This window comes from Cheilinus undulatus, linkage group 19 (genome assembly GCF_018320785.1).
Source record: "Cheilinus undulatus linkage group 19, ASM1832078v1, whole genome shotgun sequence".
Classification (NCBI taxonomy): Eukaryota; Metazoa; Chordata; class Actinopteri; order Labriformes; family Labridae; genus Cheilinus; species Cheilinus undulatus.
Window position 1 is genome coordinate 31,266,336 of NC_054883.1, and position 20,370 is coordinate 31,286,705.

Sequence of the window (20,370 nt, forward strand, 5' to 3'; positions counted from 1 at the left end):
TTATCATCAATTTTGCCCAGATGAAGACTCAGTTGAGCTAAAATATTCCTGTCAAATAAACGATTTTTATACTAAATCAGAGTGCCTCTTACTTTTGGTTTAAACATTTTTTTCTTTTCAAATGACTTTGCAAATAACCTCCACAGTCATTCATTTTAAGTCTTCATTTATCATATTTTGTACTTCATTGAGCATGTTATCTTAGGTCTAGCGTACATTGTGTGATTTCAAGATGATCTGTGTGCAGTGCACAGTGACATGGTGGCTCATCATGGCCCAGTCAGCTGCTCCCAACTGGTCAGATGAACTTCTAACCTTTGACATTTGGTAAAATGACACTCACCCAGTGACGCCAAAGCCACAAACCAATTCTCCAGCTCCAGGGCTTTTTTACCTGATTGGGCCTGTGCAAACTGTCAGACAGCGTCTGAAAACAGGTCTGGTGGATGCATTTTTCCTCTACTATTCACATGAGTAGGAAAATTTACAATGATTCAGCTCTAGTGTTTGTTGGTGATGCTGAGTGTGTAAGGTTGTGTGAGATAGTGAAAATTTTTTTGTTTCTGTTTGTATTTGAGTTATAAAATACAGACAGACATGTCATCTACTTTGGTACTGGAGTTCTCAAAGGCAACTTCATGACATGTCAGTATTTGGACACTATTTAACTCAAAGTGTGAGCCATAGCAGTGTCGACCATTGTGATAGAATACGCTTGAAATCAGACAGGGTGCACTTGCCTTGAATTCATCTTTGATTTATTGACTTTATTGTGACATTTTTTTAAATTTTATGTAAATGATTTTTTCAAATCGTTGAACATATTTTCCTAAATGAGCGGGCATTGTCTATTTTGACCTTGCAGGTCTGCCATACATATAGTAATACGTTAAAGAAAAAAAGCCAAAGCCATAACACTAGAATGCTCATTTAATGCTAAAATGTTGTCAGAAGTGTTAAAAATATAAAACAGTAATGATAATAATAACAAAAAATATACAAATAAATGATAATATGAAAAAGCACAGTAAAGAAAATTCAGATAAGAATGAATTTGTCATGGCGACCAGTTAATACTTGTTTTACAAAGCAGCTGCCAATAACAACAGGCATGAAATCATTACAATGTCTTCATATACATGTTCACTACTTATATGAGTTTGATGCCTAAATCTGTGTACAAAGGCTGTCGATGTCTAAAACATGATGAATAAATGCATCTATGTTCATTAGTGAGTCTGAGTTTATTTTTCATGTCTGTGTTGTTGTTGTTTTTTTTTTTTTTCACGTTTTCTTCTTTTGCAATGAGGCTGTCCTCCGGCAGAAGCAGATAGTGTTGAAGAAGCGACAGCGGCACGTTGCTCCGGCGTCACAGCAGCCTGACTGCGGCACACAGCTCTGTCTGAGCTGGGAGCACTTAAGGCTCACAGGTTTGGGCGCTGCATCAGGAGGAGGGGGGGCATCTTTGAGAGGAAGTTTTTTGGGCTTCTGGAGGGTGGAGAAAAAGAAATAAAAGTAACACCAGTATTGCATTTTCTTCCTGAACAGTGTTACTTTTGTTCACTGAAGCTGAAAACTCTAAGTCACAGAATTTCAGTGCCAACACATTAAATGAAGTGTGCGCAATTCATGGAGAAAATTCTGGTTTGAAAACATTTCTCCTGTTTGAAGCTCTAACTGTTAGTTCAAAGTTTGAGTCACATGACTTGTGCATAGCCCTGCAGGCTAAACAAAAGCATCCTTATACAGTAATGGAAAAAAGTTACACAGGCAGGTGGATCTGACTCTCTTGATGGGTAACTGAGAATGTTCTGTGCTTTCCTGAGAAAGCTGGAAGTACAGTTCCTCTATGGAGTGGAGAGGGCAGCCAATAATCTTTTGGGCTGTTGTGAGCAGACTCTGGAGCACTTTTCTGTCTGCAGCTGTTCAGCTGGAGAACCACACAGATGCAGGAGGTGATAAAAGGACACAAGCAGTTTTTGCATGAGGTGATTGTTCTCGAGAACCCTCAGGAAGTAAAGCCTCTGCTGTGTCTTCTTGATGATAGCCATGGTGTTGGTGTGAAGTGAGAGACCCTCTCCACACAGTTCCCATTAACAAACAGCAGCTGAATGTTCATTTTTTTCTTCCTGTAGTCTATAATGAGCTATAATGAGCTCCTTGGTCTTGCCAGTGTTCAGTGCTAGTTTTTTGTGCTCCACACTGACAGCTGTTCCACCTCGTCCCGGTACACAGACTCATACCCCCAGAAATGAACCCTACCACAGTAGTATCATCTGCAAATTTTATTGTGGTGTGGCTGTGGTGGGTGGGAGAGCAGTCATGGGTGAGGATGAGGATGTTAAGTTGGGGCCGTCCTCTAAAATGTACAGGAAGCACACTACAAGCAGCTAAAGGTCAAATTTTGGCATGTTTGGGCGATTCATGAAACTAGTACAAGGGATTTCATCCGATTGACTCATACGTGGTGAGTAGTTGTGGTTGAGAAATTGGTTGGATTTCCACCATGCAGACAGGACTGGGTTGATAGTTGTGTTCATTTTGTTGCAGCTATGAGTAGTAATGGGTTTATCTATAAATGGGAGGGTCTGAATTTCCAGGTTTTGAGCCAAACTGTTCCCTATATCTATCCAGGGTAGATAGGTGTTGTATGTCCATTGTTTGATGTACAGCAGTTGGTGTGAGAGGCAGTAGTGAGGAAAGTTTGGGGCCCCAAGTCTTTTATATTGTTTGGGTTTTTAAATAGCAAATAGTTTTATTTATGGTTTTTCATTTTTCAAATGGAACTAGTGTTTAAATTTATTTACTGCCACAAAAATTGACAATATTTTGATCAATGAGTGCATAAAAATATGCCACACCAAAGGAAACAGAGTAATTTGCTGTTGAAGACCCCAGACCCCCTCTTAAAAAATATGTGGCCCTGAAAACTGAAGCTACACCTGCACCTGTGTGACTCAAGATATTAGCTCACAATAGAACTGGCCTGGCATCTAGGCACATATCACGGCACCCCTTTGCCCACCTCCTGTATTTTGAAACCTAAATGTTGGCAGGTATGCAGTAAGTCCAGGTCTAAAAATACTCAAAAACACTAATGGAAGTGCAATAAAAACCTTAAACATCTTACCGACGCTTGAACTCTTTGTCGTTCATACTGTCCTCTCCGTGCAAACAGCGGCCTCTTTCTGCTGGGGTTAGGAGATCCTGTTTAAACAAAACCAAAGATTTTTGTGTTATTTAGAGTCTTTAAATACTCTGTAATTTGAAATATCCAATTAGAGATCATTGGTTCGTTCATCACTAGGGATGTTACGATACCAAGATGTTGGGTATCAGCCGATTATTCAACACACAAAATCACCCTGAACATTTTTTTTTTCAGTTCAAAATACGTTTTTTAAAAGTTAAAAAACATTTTATTTTTTCAATAGCATTGGTAAATAACTTGAGGGTTTCCAGTTCAGGTGAGAAAAACCTTTTGACAGCAGACAGAGTCTCAGCTGGAAGATCATCCAAGAGTGGTTTCCGCATGTTCAGAGTAACTGTTCACTAACATTTTGACAGGATCATGAGGAAGTACTGCATTGGCAGTACTAAGGGCGTTGTGCCTGATCGTTGTGGTGAAGAGGGAGCTGAGCTGGGAAGCAAAGCTCTCAATTTACCAGTCAATCTACCTCCCAACTCTCATCTATGGTCATGAACTCTGAGTAATGACTGAAAGAAGGAAATCGTGGATACAAGCGGCCGAAGTGAGTTTCCTCTGGAGGGTGGCTGGGCTCAGCCGTAGAGATGGGGTAAGGAGCTCAGACATTCGGAGGGAGCTAGGAGCCACTCCTTCACATTGAAAGGAGCCAGTTGAGGCGGTTCGGGCTTCTAACTCATAATGTCTCCTGGCCGCCTCCCCATGGAGTTGTTCCAGGCACACTGGGAGGAGACCTTGGGGAAGACTCAGAACTCGCTGGAGGGATTACGTATCCTATCTGGTCTGGGGACGCCTGGGTGGACTTGCTTAGCTGGTTACCTCGGTAACCGGGCTCCGATTAAACGGATGAAGATGGATGGATTGATAATGAGGAAGTACAGAAGTTCTCTCTGTACTACATCTCCACATGAGACAGTAGGAGGTCTATCTTTGATCCATTTTAACAGACTATATTTTAGTTTATCAGCATCTTGAATTTAAGTTACTCATCTTCAGAAGGAAGACCAAGAAAGAAAAGCGCATGATTCATTTTTAATTTAGTTTTGGGACTACTAAGCTGGTTACCACTGGTTACACAGTAAGGCTGCGACAATCAATCAAAAAACATTTTAAAAAATTGCTTATTAAAAGTGTTGGCAACAAACTTGTTTATCGATATGTTTTGCAGAGCAATAAGGCATAGCATTGAGTTCATATGCCTCGCGTGTGCATCAAAGCACAACGTAGGCATTTAAACTGGTGATGACGGTGCAAATTTTTTACCGGTGACAGTAATATTACCACAAGTCTGGATTCTATGCAGTGTTTGAAAATGATCTTTTTCTTCATTTTTCTACTGAGTGAGGTCACATTTCTAAAACAGAATACTCTTTTCTCTGCTACTCTTAGGATTCATTGGCAGAATTTTTGAACACGTCTATTTGAGGAATCAATGTAATCACTCAGTTTCTTGAACATGTGGTGATAAATATGTGGTTTGACTGTTGCACGTTATCTATTATGTGGGGAAAACTAAACAGCTTTGTGGTCTTGAAAGCATGACCATGTAAAGATGCTGCAGAGAGGAGGATAGAATCTGAGGAGTGTAGGCAACACTTTCCGGATGACATCAATCCTGACGAAAGAAAATGTGCAATTTAACTGCCCGTTGTAATAAACAGTTGTTTTTAGTATTTACATGGTTGTTGAGAAACTATGCCTGAAAATGGAGGAGCAGGATGTTTTGGTTTTAAATGAGAAGCCAACTCAACAGTGAATCAAATCTGTGCTGTTTTTAATAGCTGACAGAGATGATGGTAAACAAAGTAAGACTATATTAATGTCCAATGTGTTTGTCTTTTTCATACATTGTGGTCTAGTTGGCCTTAAACTGGTGGCATATAATGAGCTGCCATGGTATCAAGCCAGTACTGTCACTACAGCTGTAAACCACTGGTTTCTTTCACACATTTTGGTTTTATAGCACATAAGAGGGTGACTTAATTCCGCAGCACAATGCCAGATTATGTACTGAATGCATTTACAACCACTCTTATAAGATAAGGTATGCACATTTTAAGGTGATGGACCAGCAAACATCAAGAAATCAAAACATCATGAAGGACAGGATTTTCTGTAATGAAATGAGTAGAGTGTCTGAACCAGATGGAGAGACTGGGATTGAAAAACAGACATCAACAAAAAAGGAGCAATTCTGTAACTTGGAATGTTTTTTCTACAAAACATCAGACACAGCGCTAGATTTGCAGTCATTCTGTGTCAGCAAAGGGTGCAGTCGATTTCACCATCTCAGAACCACAAATGCTGATGAGTACAAGGACACACGAGCAAAAACAGTGTTTTCACTACAGCCAGCAGCTCTGAATCCAAAGTGCCCTAAGAGCTTGACATTTGTGCCATTTGTGCTGCCATCTGAGCAAAAAAAAACAAACAAAACTCTTCATCAGAGCTTGTAGTGTGGTTGTTCGCTCTTTCTCTAAAAAGTAAATGTGGTCCAGTCCTGATAAAACTGCCTTGACCTTAGCTACTGCCTTGTTCTCCTCTAATGACACTGATTGGTTCTAACAGTTTTTGGTTTGGCCTGAAAAGTGTGGGTTGGTGCTTTTCAAGATGGATTTGTCTGATGACAGAGATGCAGGCTGGCAAATCTGCAGTTCTCTGGCTCATCATGCATTGTTGGCAGCAGAAGCTCACACCAGGTGCCAGCCCTAGTTAGTAAAAACTCAACCCAAGTGACAAGCTTCTTGGATGGAAGTAGTGCAGCCTACAGTGTCTACACAGAGAGTCAACAGAAAATATAAAAGGAGATTTGCCACCTTCAAGCTTTCTGAACCACTGCTGATTTATGGTCCAGCCACACCATGGAATAACAGATCAGGCTCACAATACACCACATACCAACAGACAGTAGAAAAATAATAATAATAAAAATAATAAAAGCATTGCATATCAACAAGTGGACCAGGCTACCATGTTTAAGATACATCTACACGTTGCTATAGGGATATGTCAATGTTTAAACCCCACAGTCTAAAATGTGAACAAGAAAAACCCTTACCTATATAGTAAGCATTGTCAAAAGTAAGATATAACCATTCACACACATCATTCCTGCAATAATAATTTGAACTTCTTTATCATGCTGGTCATGTGGATTGTTATAATTGGATTTAATTGTACATTTTCTGTTATTAACACTGCTCTTGAAAATTGCATCATGACAATATTTGGGATTGACATTAAAAGTTTCAGAAACAGCTCATCTTTGCTTACTGAGTTTAGGTAAATTACCTTTACTAATCCTTGTATAACTTATTAAAATGTGTATTTTAGTCAGCTGCAGTAAACTGTGTGGCCTCATTAATAAATGCTCAGTATCATTAACATAAAGCAAAGTTGTTCCAACACATCAGGTGTCACTTCACTGACGAGTGCATATGGTTATTGACCTGCTAGTTTTTTTAAAGGAAATTTAATTATTTGTTATTTGTAAGAACACAATAATCACATCACATCCATTATGTCTTAGGCAGACTTTGGCAAAGAAAAAAAATCCTGCCTTTTACAGGAAAAACTCAAATTTCCCATTTTCTGTGGGAACAGGGCTGTGGAGGCTGTATTCACGTTAGTCCTGGGCTATGGTAACGTTACAGACATGCACCCTCCAAACCTCAAACGACTTGACTCTACTTATAACTGTTCATCAAGATTCATTACTGGTTCATTTTTCTTTTTTTTTTATCTCATAATCAAATTTGAATGAAAATGTAATTCTTATTTTTTATCTTATTTTTACAATAATTTCATTATTACAGTAAACTTCCTATTATCATAATTATTTAGAGTTATTTTTTTATTTTCCTCATCAATTTGTTATCATTATTTCATACTCTATTATTATCAGTAATGTTGTTGTGTTTATAACTCTGGCTCCCTGCAGACACAGTCTCAGAATCTTCTTTAGACATACAGTAGATGTTCACATGTTTATGCCCCCCCCACACACACAAACACACACCCACACACACACACAGACAAAATACTGCTAATCAAATATTTCCCAATTGAATACTATGTTCTGCATCACACATATATTATTCTAGTATGTCATTGCCTTGTTTTGATGCTCTGTGCCCCTTGTTCACTTATTTGTGTCACTATTTTCTTGTTAAGTTTTTTTGCACCAATAAAAAAAGATTTGTTTACTGGTGGTTCTTATCACATCATTGTATTTCATTTGTTAATCCTGGGTGGTCTTCTCTCTGGATTATATAGGATTTTCTTTCATCCTTTACATTTTATTTTCAAAGCCCTTTAAGAAAAATGAACATCTTATCTCACAAATCTCCATTTCTTGGGCAACTAACATCATACATGCACGTAAAACCGGCAACTTTTACATCTTTTACCAGTCAGGTCAGATCAGAACTCTGAAAGGTGGCTTTTTGTACTCTGCTCCTTATTCCTGGAACATGTTACTGCAGCTGCCCGAGATGACTGAACTTTTACCTTATGGACATTTTAGAAACTTGCTTTTTCTTTCTCCCACTCACAGTTTGACAACTGAATATTTTAAGTTTATGCCACCTCAACTGACAGAAAGTTTTCCAACTTAGAAAAAGGAGTCAAGTTAATTTGAAATGATCAATTATTTCTCCTTTTGACTAGTTAATAAACTAAAGTCTGTGGTCCACTGTGTGCATATAATTATTTCACTCATCTTTACTAATAAGACAGTTTTTATGTGCCAGAATCTTGTTTCTGGTATTTTTTAAATTATATATCAGTGTTTTAATAAATGCAGTTTGAGTATTGATTTTTCCCTTTAAAATCTACAAGCATGAAGTGACATAAAAAGAATAAAAACATAAATTTACCCACGTTTATCTTTATGACAACTTCAATGCAAGTAAGAAAGAAAAACTATCTATTCAACACCTTTAAACCCTCAGCTTCACAATGTAAATGTAATCCATAAATTCACAGTGTACCTCGTCTTATCGATATAAAATTAAGATAAAATCATTTGTAATTATTTAGACAACAGAAAGTCACAGCTCTGCAGCTTTCTGTCAGTCCCTTCTCTGACCAGTAGAGGGTCTCAGTGGAGAGTAAAGACTTTTATTCCTACAAAGACTTTTCAGCTGCACCTCGTTATCTGTGTGCACACTGTTTATTTTCGGTGTCAATTTTACAGTGTTGTTGAATTTTTTGGAAAAAACACACTGAGACAACAACATAATGGGGTGTCAGATTCCTGGAAGGTAAAAAAGGAACTTGCAGGTGGTGGTGTTTTCTGGAAAAACAAAATCTAATTGGTTAATACTCCACTTGAAAGCATTAAACTGGATGAAAAGATAATCCAGCCTGCAGGCACATCTGGATGTTAGAGGTTGCTTTGTTTGTCCAGATGTTTAAATGCTGCTGTGTGATGTGATTTAAGCCATGCTTAAAGGCTGTCGTGTTTCCAGACCACAAAATGTTGCTCAACTTAATGGTTTCCCTGTAGGTAGTAAATGTTTGGATACCACTTTGATGACAAACATGCTGTAACTCTGCTAAATTTATGCAACCATAAATGCATGAAATAATACATATAACAATATAACTATATAAACACTTAAAATGCTAAAAGTAAGTAAGTAAGTAAGTGAGGTCCCTGTAACAGCCTTACAGTGCTGCAGATTTGGGATTTTTGACCAAATTAACATTCTGTGACATTACTGTATATTGTATTATATACTGTATTATATATAACTATAGAGATGGTAACTTATCATGTACCACTGAGCCCATGAAACATTCAAGTTGCTGTACTCTTTTATAAACAACAACAGCTTTGCTTTGGCACTGTAAAGATGCTGTCCAAATTAATTTGGGTTGTGTCCATCCAATATCTATATGCTAGTTACATAGCACACAGTGGAAAAGTGGGTACGTAGCACAAGAAGTTCGATTTAGTTTGCTTTATACAGGGGTGTGTTTTGGGGGTAATGTCAATCAAACCAGTCTGAATGTCAGCTCTCATTCCCTTTATGAACAAGGTGGATTTTCAGTCTTACGTACCTGACCATACTCCAGCTAGATCATTCACCTTCTCTTTTTCATTAGTGGTGCATGTGGCTCTTGAAAGGAAATGAGAGCTGACACTCTGACTGGTGGGATTTTTGTTATTCCTAAAACATATAGAAGGACCCTTTCACACTCTGCGTCTGACTTTGTGCTCAGATTGTGCCGTGTAACTTGCAAAAGACAGACATATGTTAAATCCCTTTGTACAACATGTTTTATATAGTGCACTTAAAGCCTTTGAAATAGGGCCCTAAAGCTCACCTAAATTAAATAAAAATATGTACAGCAACAGTCATATTTACAACAAACTCAGACTCCAAATTCTTCTTGCCAGTAGTTCTGAGAATAAGAACTGATTTTATCACCAGATGACCTTTTTTTCACATTTTAAAAACCACACTGTATATAAGAAGTGAAAATTAGGGATGCATATTAGTAGCATGATATTTGTACTGGCAGATACAAGCTTAAAAAACTAATCATCAGTGTTGGCTGATATGAAAATTTCTGCTTGACACATCTGCTTAAAATATCAGCTTATATCAGCTATAAGAGATACATTTTGTGGAATTTTAGGCAGGACCAACAGACCTACATCAGCTTGAGCCTTTTTCTTTGTACATCCACATTCTTTAAACTTCAAAGTGTGTTTTAAGGATTCATATTTTAGGCCTGGAATGCATTAAAAATCAGCATAGATATTGATGTTGGATACAGTGAATTTGTAAACACTAGTATATTGGATATTGGCAAAATTCCAGTGTTGTGCATTGCAAATGAATAGTGATAAACGGGAAATAGTGGCCAAATCAGATGGACAGTCACTTAAAACATAAAAAGGATTACTTTTCTGTGTAAGGACTGGCATTCTAAGATTATATGATTAATAAAGTTACAGGATAAAAAGGATGGTTGCAAATTATGACTTTTAATTGTCTGAATGACAAAATACTAAGGTGTCTCTTTTTCCTAATCCACCACCATTTAGGAAATGCTTGAATCGTCCTTTTTGCTTAGGAAGGTTTCTGAGTGAAACAATGTGGAAGTATTTTAGTGTCGACCATGATATAGGCTGTTCAAATTCTCTAATTTATAAGGAAAGGAGCTTCACTGCTTCTTTTATTATCTCCTTTAGCACTGGAAACACTGGACCTTCCTTTATGAAAGGAGAGATGAGAAGACAACCCAAAATTCTTTGTGTCAGCTTCATTTAAAGTGACGCAACTGTTGACCGCTCATCAAAACAAATGATCAGTATGACTGTAACTGTACTAGTACTGATTTAAACAATGAAATTCATTATCAAACTTAAAATTCATGTGATGAACGAATGGAAATACGGTTGAACAGAGGAATATTACAGACCTCACAACTATATCATCCACATATGATAACTATGTCAAATCTTTTCATTTCCATTTTTTATCCAAATAGTAAATCAGTCAATAAGTCAGTATTGCAAACCGCATTTGTTTGGCTATTTTAAAATATTAAAGTTAGTGTGATGAAAGTTAATAAATCACAGCCATTTCATTTGGCAAATGTATCATCATGGTTACAAAAGATAACCATGAGGAAGGTTTTTAATTTGCGGTTTATAGAGCTTCTCACTTAATGGGCTGAAAGAAAGACAGAACCAGAGTAGTCTTAAATAATTAACAGAAACATGAGAAAGAAAGAATGGATAGGTAGAGAATAAAACAAAACTATTTAATGCCTTTGCAAAATAAAAGCACTGGAATATCATTCATGTAGTCATACTAACCATAAAGAGAGATCAGATTAAGAGGAACATCTTAATGAGCTTGTATTTATCACCCAGGTTTTCACATTTAATATAACAGCATGGAGAATGCATCGACTGATAGATGTGAATTTTGTAGTCCATTAACCTTAAATTGTAGTTTTTACATAAATAAAATACATCCTGTCAGACATCTGCGTAGCGAAAGTGCAGTTAGAATTCCTGATCACCATTATTCTCACCCTTACTCCCACCTTTCCTTGACCCTGTGATGTTTTTCTCCAGGGTTAAGGAAAAGTGGGCAGGACAGGACGTAGGGGGCAAATTTTTGGACTTTTCAGATGGACCATTCGTCTCTGACTTGTTTTCAACCAAATGATCCCTCCAAAGAGAAGGTGAGATAAATGACAGATGTTTGCTCAAATGTTTGAGGTTAACTTAAAATGATGTTACAACAGCAAACTAGTACAAAAAGTTTTTTTAATGTATTTAATTTCGTAATTTGGCTATTTGTATGCTGTTCCAGGTAGATGAGACAGTTTGATTATGGGTGAATAGGACACTGGAATAAACAGCTCACACCTACCCATAGGCAGTTTTACCATTGGGCAAAGTTAGGCAAACTCTCGAGGGCCTCGTTCATGAGGGGGCCCTCAAGAATTTGCCTAGATATTATTACAATTATAGCTCACTTATCTTTTTGCCATGCCCTGGTTTGAAGAAAATGTTTACAAAAGTTTATCATTTATGCAATAAGTCCTTTTGCAGAAGCACATATGACTAATAACTATAATTTGACTACCCCCCCACCATTCTTATCTACTGGAAGATTCCATCTTGTCCTCCTGTTATTGCTGCCCAGTGCCTTTGTGCCAATTCAGATAAAGTCATATTAGTAGTTCACAAGACTCCTTTATGTATTTTCAACAAAAGGCAAATTCAAAGTGGTGATGAAAAAGAAAAGAGGAGAAAAAAGAAGCCAGAGGGACCAGTACTACTCCAGCAATACTGCTTTATTCCCTGCTAATGCCAGTAAAACCCTCAGGCTCTGAAAGTTTTTATCTGCTTAAGAAACATACTGAAAGTGATTCTGATGTCTTTCCATGATCTATGCAAGTATACAAAACCATCAGAAAAATACTAATTCTTTATTTTTTTGATTACTTGTCATCTCTGGCAGATTCACTGTCAGATGAAATTGTACCACTCTGACCAAAAAAAAAAAAAAACATTTAATTTAATATCTTTAAAAGGGATTCAAAGTGAGTGGTTCTATATTTCTTGAGTTTGAGAACACTGTTACATATGAGCAGCGTGTAAGTTAAAGGTGTCACATTTTGTTGACTGGATTGTCAGAACTAACATCAAACTAAAATATCTGAATGTAGCTTTTAGTTTTGGTATTAATGCAGTGAAATTTAAAGGGGACATATTTTACCCTTTTAAGACAAGTTTATATTGTTCTCAGAGGTCCCCAAAACATGCCTGTGAAGTTTATTGCTGAAGAAACACTCCAGTATTTGATTGTTTCATGTCTAAAAACTCCTCTGTTTCAGCCCGTCTCAGAACGAGCCATTTCTGTGTCTGTGGCTTTAAATGGTAATTAGCTTTCTGACTCCGCCCCTGACCACATCCCTCTCAGGAAATGGCTGTAGCACTCCTGATGTTACAGATATCAGTGGCTATATCGCAAACATCAAGTATAAATTCTGTGAAAGTTTTTAAACGTCAGCGTGCATTTCTCGCTGGAGTTTCGCTTCCCAATGTAGATTTTTACCATATCCCCCAGCCCTGCTCTAATCTAAAGTAACTTAAGTGGTAAATGGGAGAGCTTATATGGTGCTTTTCTGGTCATCAGATTATCGATTCATTCAATGATGGCAGAGGTTGCTATGGAGAATTGGTCATCAGTATCAGATAATCCCTTTCATTGCCATTGCTTTGATACCCAATACACGACACTGACACAGCAGTGGGGGTTAACCCCCAAACTGGGGTTAAGTGTCTTGTCCAAGGACACACTGACATGTGACTGCAGGAGCTGGGGATCAAACCCACAATCTTCCGATTATGAGATGCCCGACTCTACATAATGAACCACACAGTCACCCCCACTTAACAAATATCTGTTGGTCCACAGCCAAAGACACATACAGTTTAAAGGGTAACAGTAAGAGCATTTGTTTTAATTTCTCTACAACGGGGGTGTCAAACTCAATCACAGCAGGGGCCGAAATCTGGATTCAGGACTAACCTGAGGGGCCTAACAGGGTCACCTTTTTAACCATAAACTGTCAACCCTGTTTCACCAGTAATAAAATATGAAAAAAATCATGGTAAACGATTTTGACATTTAAAAAGTTGAAAAGATAAGTTTAAAGGTTCACAATCTAAGAGAAGTAAATATATTAGTTCAAAAAGCTCAAAACATGAAATTTAAATTGAAAAGAAAGTCAAACTCGTGAGTTTAAAAGGTCAAAATATGATTCAAAATGTCAAAAAAGTCAAACTATAGGATAATGAAGTCAAAGTTTGGAGTTCAAGTTCAAAATATGAGGTTAAATACAAAATAACTGGTTAAAAAGGTCAAAATATCACTTAAAAATTAGAATTATGAATCTTAAAGCTCAAAATATTATATGAAAAGTCAAAATTATGAGTTGAAATGCTCAAAGTATGAAAGTAAAAGTCAAAATCCTACGTTTTAGTCCTAACTGTGAGCTGTAAAACTGAAAATGTGGAATTAAAACACAAATTAATTTCTTTTCCCACATTCCTGACTACTTATCTAAATATTTTTACTCCTTACTTTTCAGATTTTGTGACTTAACAAGGATTTCTTAAATCATCAAGGATAAGTTCACATTTTTATACTTGAGGAAATCTGCAGACCTTCTACTGATGGGCCAGTTATATCAGAAATATGAGATTATCATGCGGGCCGGATTTAACTGTTCCATGGGCCATATTTGACCCCCGGGCCTTGGGTTTGACACCTGTGATTTACAATGGTCAGAGTACTGGCAGCAATAGACCAGCCTTGAGGTTTGCCACTAAACCTTTTGTCAATTCTTCTGTCAAAGCAAATATTGCTGTGGTACAGTATAATTTAAATATAAAAAATGCTGAAACAGGTGCCAATTTTTTTTGACTTAATCACATAATGAAACCAATGTCACAGAACTGATTTGATGCAAAAATACAAAGAGCCTGCATTGTTGAAGACACAGATAAGCTTATACATTATACTATATTTTAAAAGTCAACTGTTTTGTAAATGAATTAACGTTTCCACATGACCTGGAGCCACAAACACTTACAAAAATTTTATATCTGAAAACATAAAACCCTAAGAAAAAAAGAACGCATTAACTTCAAAAAATGTTGCAGAAAAGCCATAAGCTGGTGAAATTCATTAAAATACAGGACAAGTCTTAATTCTCAGATCTCTTTAGAAGACCTCAGATTTACTCTTATTTGTTTTATTCTTTTTGGTTACATTAAGTTGGATGCATTTTATCCAACTTGACATAACCAAGTATTTACTGACACCTAAACTAACAGATGTTGTTGCAGTTGTTATTACATTCAGTGGAGTTGAAATACAGTAGCCTATGTTATCAGTGGCGCCCTGTTCTGCTCTGTTTGCTGTGCTAATTTTATTATTCGACAATCATATATCAGTCATCAAAGAAGTTGAGAGTAGTGTTTCTGCCAAACCTCACGCTGATCTTTGCCTGGGGCCTCCAAATCACTAAAACCGCCCCTGCACCCATCCATTCACATTCTCACTCACATTCACACACTGATGGCAGAGGTTGCTAGGGAGAAGTCGCTATCCCCATTCATACACATCCAAATCTTCTTACACATCAACCTTCCGACTGAGGGATGACCTGCTAAACCACAGTCCGCCATTGGTAACATGTTCAGCGTTGAAATCTACCACGTGTTTGACCTTTTCTTAAAATTCATGGCAAGAAAGGGAACAGGAGACTAAAATTTAAAAACTGTCCGAGTAGGCTGTCTTAAACCCCCAGTGGTCACGTAAATATCCTTTCTATCGCTTTATTTCTTGTCTCTGTTGCCACAAAAGAAAACTAGCAGCCACAGTCTGATAGCTGAGCTTCGGAAAGTCTCACCTGTGTTTGGAGAGAGCTGTGCTCTGCTGTCGCTGCTGCTGGTCAGAGAGCTGCTGTCTGTGAGCTCGCTGCGGGAGAAGAGTCCCTCAGTGACGATGGACAAATGTAGAAAACCGAAGCACAGCAGTGTCAGCTTCATCCTGACTGTGAACAGGACCCTCTCCTCCTTCTCTCTCAGTGGTCACAGAGAAACAAAAGTCTTTGTTGACTTAAGCTCCGGCCTGTTGATCAGAAGTCTCACTCTGAAACTCTGTCCCTCTCTCTGCCTCAGCTTTAATTTATAAGAGACAGGCAGTCACTCACGCGCAGGACACGCCCCCTTTGGCTTCCCTCCTCTCGGTAGCAAAAAAAGAAAGGACCTGAACGGCTGTAGATTTATTTATTTATTTATTAATTTATTTATTTATTGTGAACGAGAAAGACAGGCAGAACAAATGAGAAAGATTGATTCTGTCATGCATTTGATGCGTTAAATGGAAATAATAAAAACAAATTAAAGTGTTGAAGCCAAAAAAGCCAAAATGTTATGAAAAAGTCCGGAACAGGCGCAATGCCAGGATAACAAATTTGGATTGGCCCACTTAACTTTGGTTTGACCCATTAATATCCAAAGTTTTCCTCCTTAGAGGCTGCAATATACTTTTTGAAGGAAAATACAGCTTATATTTCTCTAAAAAATTCAGCCTGCAGCTGCTCATGAGGCACATCTTACCTGTAGTAAAGCAGCTCTTATTGCCCAATGCAAACATAAGATCCAGTTTATTTTCTCTTACGAATGCTAAAGAAGCATAAATCAAATTCAAGAGAACCTTTATTCAATTCGTGAGTAAAATACCCTCCCTTTTAGATAATATAGATGAGTTGTTAGCGGAGCGCTGTGCTGTCTGAGCTCACAGTTTATAATCAGAGATGGTTTCATTGTGCTTTAAAGACAATTTCAAGACAATCAAGTCAGACAAAACCATCTAGCACTTTTATCTTTCCCCTTTGTTCTGTCAGTTTTTGTCATATTGTTAAGAAATGTTATGCCAGTTATGCATTAGATGGGACTCTCCCAGCAGAGGCAGCTCCGGTTGGTAGTGATAAATCCTTAAGATGTCTTTCTTTTACCAGGGTCAAAGTTGAGTCTGTGTCCTTTACATGCGGCTCCAGCAGGATTAATATGTGTTCCATTTATTGAATCCTCATGCACTTATCTCACATGTGTAGTTTTACAAGCCTGGGTAGAGTCAAATGGCTTGATGTGATAGGATATGACTTAACACATAACATAGCATAATTCTATCCTTATATTGGCCCTACACATGGGTCTGTCAGTGACCGACTGACTATACTTTCAGAGCCGTACAGAGTTGTGCTATGGGCAGAGTTTATCCATCCATCCATCCATCCATCCATCCATTTTCTTCTGCTTATCCGGGGTTGGGTCACGGTGGCAGCAGGCCCCGCAACACTTTCCAGTTCCTCCTGAGGGATTCCAAGTCACTCCCAGGCCAGATGGGATATATAATCCCTCCAGCGAGTTCTGGGTCTGCCTTGGGGTCGCGTCCCAGTAGAACGTGCCCTGAAGACCTCTACCGGAGGTATCCTGATCAGATGCCTGAACCCCCTCAGCTGGCTCCTTTCAACATGAAGGAGCAGTGGTTTTACTTCAATATCCTTCTGGAAGCTTGAGCCCGGCCACCCTCCTAAGGAGTTTTATTTCAGCTGCTTGTATCTGCGATCTCATTCTTTCAGTTATTACCCAGAGTTCATGAACATAAGTGAGGGTTGGAACATAGATTGACCAGTAAATCGAAAGCTTTGCTCCCTCTTCACCACAACTGTACAACACTGCTGAGGCTGCACCAATCCACCTTTCAATCTCACGGAGAGGGTCAGAGGGGTTACTTAAGATGGAAGTTATTTTGTCCTTCACCCTTCTCTCACCCACTGTCTCCAGTCTTGATGCTGTCCCAACAGCATACCACAGCAGAGACGAGTGCCACCTGACCACCTTAGACTGGTAAAAGATCTTCAGGAGCCTGTTACAAACAACTTGAGTCTCATCAGGAACTGCACTTTTCTTAAAGAGGACGTCAGTGTTTTGAGTCCAGTCCAGCTTATTTGTATTTGTATGTCTCCGTCCTTCCTCTTTCCAACTTCCTCCCCCTGGATGATGACAGGGCAGGGGGAGCTCCTGTTCCTCCTGTAGCCCACCACCACCCCCTTGGTTTTACTAATGTTGGGCTTCAGGTGGTTGCTGTCACACCATGTGATGAAGCTCTCTATCAGTCCACTTTAGTCCTCTTCACCAACATCCAACAATGGAGGAGTTGCTCCTCTTTAGCTCAGAAACACAGCTGTACACTCGGACAGTGAGGTAGTCCAGGATCCAGGCTGTGATGTCGGAGTGTAGCTGCATATCCAGCAGCTTGTCCCTCAGGAGGCAGGGCTGGAGGGTGTTAGACGCACCGAAGAGGTCAAACAACATGACTCTCACAGTGAGTCTCCAGGTGTGACAGAGCCTTGTGGGTGAGGAAGATAATGGCATCCTCAAAACTAATGTGCTGCTGGTATTTGAACTGCAGGGGATCCTGGAGAGCAGTGAGCAGGGTCCTTAGGTGCAGTCTCCTAAAGGTCTTCATGACATGTGACGTTATAGAGCACGGGTGTCAAACTCAAGGCCCCGGGGCCAAATCCGGCCCATGGTGCAGTTATACCCGGCCCACCAGATCATATAATATTTTTTATTATAACTGGCCCACCAGTATGAGGTCTGCAGATTTCCTCCAGTATAAAAATGTAAACTTAACCATGATGATTAATAAGATCCTTGTTGAGTCATAAAAATTAGAAAAAGTAAACAGTAAAAATAATTTAACAAAAATTCAGGAACGTGGGGAAGAAATGAGTGCTTGCTCTATATTTTCCATTTTGCATCTCACAGTTATGACTAAAAGTTATGGTTTTGACTTTTTATTTCATATTTTAAGCTCTACATCTCATAAATGACTTTTTATCTCATATTTTTACCTTTTAGATTATTATTTGTAAATTTTAAATCCTATTTAGACATTTTTAAAGTCATGATTTTGACTTTTTATTTCATATTTTGACCCTTTTCAACTCCTTGATTTAACTTTTATCTAATTTTTTTTACTTCAAAGACTCATGATTTTTAATATCATCTCAGTTTTTTGACCTTTCAAAATCATGATTTTGACTTTTATCTCTTGAGTTTTTAACATATCATGTTCACCTTTTAATCGCAAAATAATTTAACATCAGTGCCAAGTTTTTTACCCCCATAATTCATTTCTGGTGAAAATAAGGTTGACATTTTATGGTTAAATATTAACGCTGTTAGGCCTCCAGGTTAAGAATCCGGCCCCTGCTGTGATTGAGTTTGACACCCCTGTTACAGAGCCACAAGTCCGTATTAGAGCACTGGTACTAGTACTGAGACAATGCAGGTGGTCTTCTCCAAGTTGGGCACCTTGATGAGGGGTTAGGTGCTAAATAAAAGGTCAATTTTAAATCTCACGGAGGTATATAATAGTCAGGGGGAAGTGCTTAGAACCATTTGTCCTTGTTTGAAAAATAAAATGCACAAGATGTTGAAAATTCTCAGAACTGTCAGTCTATGTAAATCCCTCTTGCAAAAACCCCCAAACCCCCCTCACACTTAAATATCAATAAAATAAAGCTTCAATTTCAGGAGCTTTCTTTGGACCATCTTTTGGTCCAGATGGTGATTGAGATCTGATCTCCACTCATTTAAACCCCATTAAATGCTTCAGCATAGCAGTATTATTGTTTTAAGTTGTATTTATGTTGCTCTGCTGTGTATATGTTCCACAGTGTTTCCTACATGGCTCAAGGGAGAACAGGAAATATACTATCTGCATGAGGAATAATGTGCACTTTCCATGCTGGTAAAGAAAATAATCAGTGCTGGGCAGCAGCTTTAGGTTCATGTTTACATTGCTCTCTTATGTAAGTGTTACTGACGGCAGTAAGGATTTTAAATTAATCAAAACAGATATGTGCTGGGCTTCAGGCCTTTCTCCTAGTAAGTGGTCAGCTAGCACCAAAGAAAATCTGAATTGATTTGATGAATAAACTGACTGTCAATAAATTGTGTGCTTTAGAATTCAGACTTCTTATCTTTAGATGGAGGCAGTGGTAAGTGATATTGGAGCATCATCTGGTTTCCATATGTTCCCAACAACCACAAGAAACCTTTGACATGATAATGTATCTAAAAAAAGTCTAATGTTTCTGTTTCTGCAGCCTTGTGGGATTTCTTAATGACTCTGTTATTTTTACAAACCTGTCATCGCGTTCCAATGTCAGGAACTAATTGGCATTTTCCAGCATTTTAAGATGGAAAAAAAGCGCCATGTGAACCAGCTTTTGGGAAGATTTGGTACCAGAACACCTGAAGATGAAACTACAGTAACAAAAAAGGTCATGCAACACATTTCTTCTGCAGGCCTTTGTTTTCCAGGAAGCTGTGAAAATTGAATTTTCTAAAATGTGTTTTTTTTTGTAAAAAGAGACAGAATTCCCATCATTGTTCATCAAGAACAATGAAGGGAATTCTGTCCCAACAGACCGCAAATAGAGAGTGTTTTCCTTTTGTTTCATACTGTGCCCAGCATGACCAGCCCTTCTTTTCTGCAGGTCTGCTTACACATTAGTAACATCGCTCGTTGCTCAAGCACACTTGTTTGCATTCTGTCAGATACAGTTGTTGGTGATGTGCACATAATTGCAAATCTGCCCAGAAAAAGAAGAGACTATATGGCAGGTCAACATTTGTTATGCAATGGTGTTAGTGGAGTCCATCCTGATACATGTTTTTATTTTTTTGCATGCAGCTCAGTGAATGATATGGATCCAGGCTGCATGGTTGCAATGGTTCTTGAAGAGACTGAAGACATTTAGTATTACTTTAACAGCTCTACTGACTTTAGAAGTGCCATGTTCTCATGCATTCTTGTGTTCAAATCTCCCATTTCCATTCCCGAGTCCACATGAATCCTGCACAAGACCGCCTCTGGAAGCAGACTTACACTGTGCCAATCTGCAATACTGCAGTAATAGTTCACACTGATCAAATGAACCTGACTTTAGTCCCAGCAAACAGTTTCACATTAAGGACCAAATTTGTAGTACGCTTGACCCCAAAGTCCAGTTCATTTGATCCATGTAAACACAAA

At 38.3% G+C, this 20,370-nt stretch overlaps 1 protein-coding gene across 1 annotated transcript; it reads right to left on the reverse strand.

The window, feature by feature from the left end:
• Positions 1 to 746: 746 nt before the first annotated feature.
• LOC121527049 (agouti-signaling protein-like) lies at positions 747 to 15,441 on the reverse strand. The gene is made up of 3 exons (XM_041813725.1): positions 15,164 to 15,441; positions 3,131 to 3,207; positions 747 to 1,488 (listed from the first exon to the last, which is right to left on the reverse strand). Exons 1-3 carry the CDS (start codon positions 15,300 to 15,302, stop codon positions 1,285 to 1,287), a joined length of 420 nt encoding a protein of 139 aa, XP_041669659.1. The 5' UTR covers positions 15,303 to 15,441; the 3' UTR covers positions 747 to 1,284.
• Positions 15,442 to 20,370: the final 4,929 nt, after the last annotated feature.